This window comes from Lycium barbarum, chromosome 6 (genome assembly GCF_019175385.1).
Source record: "Lycium barbarum isolate Lr01 chromosome 6, ASM1917538v2, whole genome shotgun sequence".
NCBI lineage: Eukaryota > Viridiplantae > Streptophyta > Magnoliopsida > Solanales > Solanaceae > Lycium > Lycium barbarum.
In genome coordinates, this window is record NC_083342.1 from 107,688,277 (window position 1) to 107,692,570 (window position 4,294).

Here is a 4,294-nt window from a genome sequence, read left to right on the forward strand (position 1 = left end):
AAAGATAAAACCATCTCTCTCCAAATAAACATTATTAGAAAAGGAGAAAAAAAAAAAGGTTTAAGAAAATAAAGAATATTTGAAAACCAATGAATAATGTCCTTATAGAGGGGGTGTAGGGACAAAACAAGAAAATAGGGGAAAACATAAGGAAGAAAAAGGGGGTAGTATGGTAAGTACGAAACACATTAGGAGGGGTGGGGTATCCCATTATGACCTAAATACCCATCTTTCTCAACGTTAGCCCTAAGCTTGCAATTCCCAACACAACCCTTACAACCTTCAATTCTCTTTGCCCTTGTATTTCTTCAGCCTCCTTCCTTCCCTTCCTTACCCTTACTCTTCTTTTCCGATTTCCCCTTTCTCTCCTTGCCCTTTTTTTCTCTCTCTCTCTCTCTCTCTCTTTTTTTACCCGCCATATTCAAAATTCTGTACACCCTTTTCTTGGGGTTCCAATTTGGAACCCTTTTTCTTGATCCTTAATCGATTTTGGACGAAATCTGAGATGGGTTTTGATGGGTTTTCTGTTTTCTTTGTGTTTTGATTGGAATCTTGGAGTTTTACTGAACTTGGGTCTACTCGATCTTGACTTCTGGGGCTCTCTTAATTAATGGTGAGTTTGGCGTTTTTATTGCTCCTTGAGTCGAGGGTTTATTGGAAACAGCCTCTCTATCTCGACGAGGTAGGGGTAAGGTCTGCGTACACTTTACCCTCCCCAGACCCCACCTGGTGAGATTGTACTGGGTATGCTGTTATGGTTTAGTGTTTTATTGGGTTCCTGTTGCTAATTTGGTTTGTGGGTTGTGTCGTTTTGATATGTAGAATGCTGGGATATTTGACTATATATTGTTTGTTTTAGGGATTTGTACAGTTTATTGTATTGAGACTTGTTGGTTTAATTTATGCTTGTAGCTGGAAGGAGCTGCTGTTTTATTGAGTTTGATCAGTGTTCTGGACTAATATAGTGCTGGGAGCAGGTCAGATTGATTTATCCAGTTTTTTTTCTTCTTGTTTTGGTTTTGTATACTGATAACAGGTTTGGGTTACTGTGCTTGTTTCTCCCTGCATACTATCTGGTCCAATATGCTAAATCATGAATTATATGCACTTTTGAAGCAGGCTGTAGTGAAGTCACTTGAAGCAAAAAGTAGTTTTGATATCTGTTAGTCGCTAGCTGATTCTCTGTCTTCAGAATTGGTACTTCATCAAGTGAGAGAAGAGTTTGATCTTTCCTCGGTACATTTTCAAAGTTTGTGTTCACACATTGACAGGACATCCTATTGATTGAAGTGTTTACTTTTGCAAAGACGAATGGCGAACCATGAGTTGATCCCTGGCCAAAATCAGGATTTGGCTGTTGATAGTGAGAACCAGGAAATAGTGTTTGACCACACTCATCAGGATATGGGCATAAGCCAGAACCACGGACTGGAACTAGCCCAGAACCATAACCATGAGCATGAGATGGGTATAGCGGACAGCCAAAATCATCCCGGGAATCACGAGCATCATGAGTATGAGCACGAGAATGGCTTACCAGTGGAGCAAAAGCCTGAGCATGAAAACCAGGAGTTGCCTAATGAAAACAATGAGTTAGTTGTTTCTGAACAAGATGAGTTAGGCATTGAGGAAAACCAAGAACTTGATGATAACTTGGAATTAGCTGTGGTTGAGAACCATGATATGGGTGTTGAACCTGCACATGAATTTGAACTCCACGATGGCCAGATGGTTCTTGCTTCGTCAGCTCATGTCCTTCAGGCTCGACAACTTTCAATAGCACCTGATTATGAGTTACATGTGGGACAAGAATTCCCTGATGTCAAAAGCTGCAGAAGGGCTTTACGTGACACAGCCATTGCTCTTCATTTTGAGATTCAGACCATAAAATCTGATAAAACTCGTTTTACTGCTAAATGTGCCAGTGAGGGCTGCCCTTGGCGCATTCATGCTGCAAAACTTCCAGGTGTACCCACGTTCACAATCAGAACAATTCATGACAACCATACATGTGGAGGAATCGCGCATCTAGGCCATCAGCAAGCCTCAGTTCAGTGGGTGGCCAACTCGGTGGAGCAACGGCTCCGGGAAAACCCAAATTGCAAGCCAAAGGAGATCCTTGAAGAAATTCACCGGACTCATGGAATCACCCTGTCTTACAAGCAAGCTTGGCGTGGAAAGGAGCGAATTATGGCTGCTATGCGCGGTTCCTTTGAAGAAGGTTATCGCCTTCTTCCTCCTTACTGTGAACAAGTTAAAAGGACAAATCCAGGGAGTATAGCATCAGTTTATGCAAACCCTGCTGATAATTGCTTTCAGCGGCTTTTTATATCATTTCAGGCTTCTATTTTTGGTTTTCTAAATGCTTGTCGCCCTCTTCTTGGGCTTGACCGGACGTTCTTGAAAAGTAAATACCTTGGTACTTTACTCTTAGCTACTGGTTTTGATGGTGATGGCGGCCTTTTTCCTCTAGCATTTGGTGTTGTTGATGAGGAAAATGATGAGAACTGGATGTGGTTTCTCTCTGAACTTCGTACCTTGCTAGAGGTTAATACAGAAAACATGCCAAGACTTACCATCTTGTCTGACAGGCAGAAGGGTATTGTAGATGGGGTTGAAGCAAATTTTCCCACTGCTTTCCATGGTTTTTGCATGCGTCATTTGAGTGAAAGCTTCCGTAAGGAGTTCAACAATACAATGCTTGTTAACCTGTTGTGGGAAGCTGCACATGCTCTTACAGTCATTGAGTTTGAGGCTAAAATTCTTGAGATTGAGGAAATATCACAAGATGCTGCGTATTGGATTCGGCGGATCCCTCCACGATTGTGGGCCACAGCTTATTTTGAGGGATCAAGGTTTGGTCATTTGACTGCTAACATAGTGGAACAATTGAATAATTGGATTCTAGAGGCCTCTGGACTTCCAATAATTCAGATGATGGAATGCATCAGGAGGCAGCTTATGACTTGGTTCAATGAACGACGAGAGACCAGTATGCAGTGGGCATCAATTTTGGTGCCTACAGCGGAGATGCGAGTCGCAGATGCTCTTGAGCGTGCCCGGACTTATCAGGTTCTTCGTGCTAATGAAGCTGAGTTTGAAGTGATATCTCATGAGGGTACCAATATTGTTGATATCCGGAACCGTTGCTGCCTTTGTCGGGGCTGGCAACTCTATGGTTTGCCCTGTGCACATGCTGTGGCAGCACTACTTTCTTGCCGGCAAAATGTCCACCGGTTTACTGAGAGTTGCTTTACTGTTGCAACGTATCGGAAGACATATTCCCAAACGATACATCCTATTCCAGATAAATCATTATGGAAGGAGTTGACAGAGGGAGATCCAAATGCTGCCCAAGCAGTTGAGATTATTATAAACCCACCTAAGTCACTTCGGCCTCCTGGTAGGCCAAGGAAGAAGCGAGTTAGAGCAGAAGACCGTGGTAGGGTGAAGCGTGTTGTGCATTGTAGCCGTTGCAATCAGACTGGCCACTTCAGGACGACATGTGCAGCTCCAATTTGAGTTGTCTATGCAGACAATTCATTCAGTGCAAAAAAAAGAAGTCTGTGTGATATACCATTTTCCTGTGGAGAATCCTTCTTATATTCTGCAAAAGGATATTTCTAGTTAGCTGCTCAGTCCATAGTGATAACTTTTCATCTACTAGTCTAGCAAGCTTTATTGCCTTTTTTGGATTTGTTTAATAATACATTGCAACAGAGGATAGGGTTTGGTGATTATAACTATATATGATATGATGAAAATTGGCTTTCTTAGGTTGTGAATGCCACATGCAATTTACAGTCTTTGCACTCCCCTGCTCCCCTTGGCCTGGAATTTTGTTATTAATAATAAAAAGATGCTAAGTGCAGGTGCAGCAGACCCTTATTTTGTTATGTTCCAAACAAACGTTTGGTTAATGCTTATAATCTTGCGTATGCACACGTAGACAAGCATGGTCAATGGTGATCACTTCTTGTATTGCCATTATGATTAGTTGAGTCAGTTCCATTTGCCTTGCCTTAGTATTGCTGTTTTGTTCTACTCCATCCTGATTAAAAAAAAAGAGTCCATTTAGCCATTTGAACTCCTAGACAAAAATAGATAATTTGACTAAACAATCCTTAATTAAATAAACATTGGAATTTGATCATATAACACTTAAAAGGGGCAAATCTGAAAAAATAAGCTTAATTCTTTCTTGATTTGATAAGTGGACACTTTTTTTTACCTAAGAAAAAAGGTTAAGTGGACATTTTTTTTGATTCGGAGGGAGTAGTTGGTTGTCTATATT

At 41.3% G+C, this 4,294-nt stretch overlaps 1 protein-coding gene across 4 annotated transcripts; it reads left to right on the forward strand.

The window, feature by feature from the left end:
• Positions 1-202: 202 nt before the first annotated feature.
• Positions 203-3,776, forward strand: LOC132645318 (uncharacterized). Of its 4 annotated transcripts, none has more exons than XM_060362240.1 (3): positions 203-613; positions 913-977; positions 1,272-3,776. In XM_060362240.1, exon 3 carries the CDS (start codon positions 1,312-1,314, stop codon positions 3,520-3,522), a length of 2,211 nt encoding a protein of 736 aa, XP_060218223.1. In that variant the 5' UTR covers positions 203-613; positions 913-977; positions 1,272-1,311; the 3' UTR covers positions 3,523-3,776. The 4 variants fall into 4 exon arrangements, with proteins under 4 accessions (XP_060218223.1, XP_060218224.1, XP_060218222.1 ...); XM_060362239.1 differs by having other exon boundaries at positions 205-613; positions 1,117-3,776; XM_060362238.1 differs by having other exon boundaries at positions 205-613; positions 1,120-3,776.
• The last annotated feature ends 518 nt before the right edge of the window (positions 3,777-4,294 follow it).

What these genes read in the sequence shown, in the direction of transcription:
- LOC132645318 (XM_060362240.1), top strand. Translation starts at nt 1,312, where the DNA reads ATGGCGAACCATGAGTTGATCCCTGGCCAAAATCAGGATTTGGCTGTT.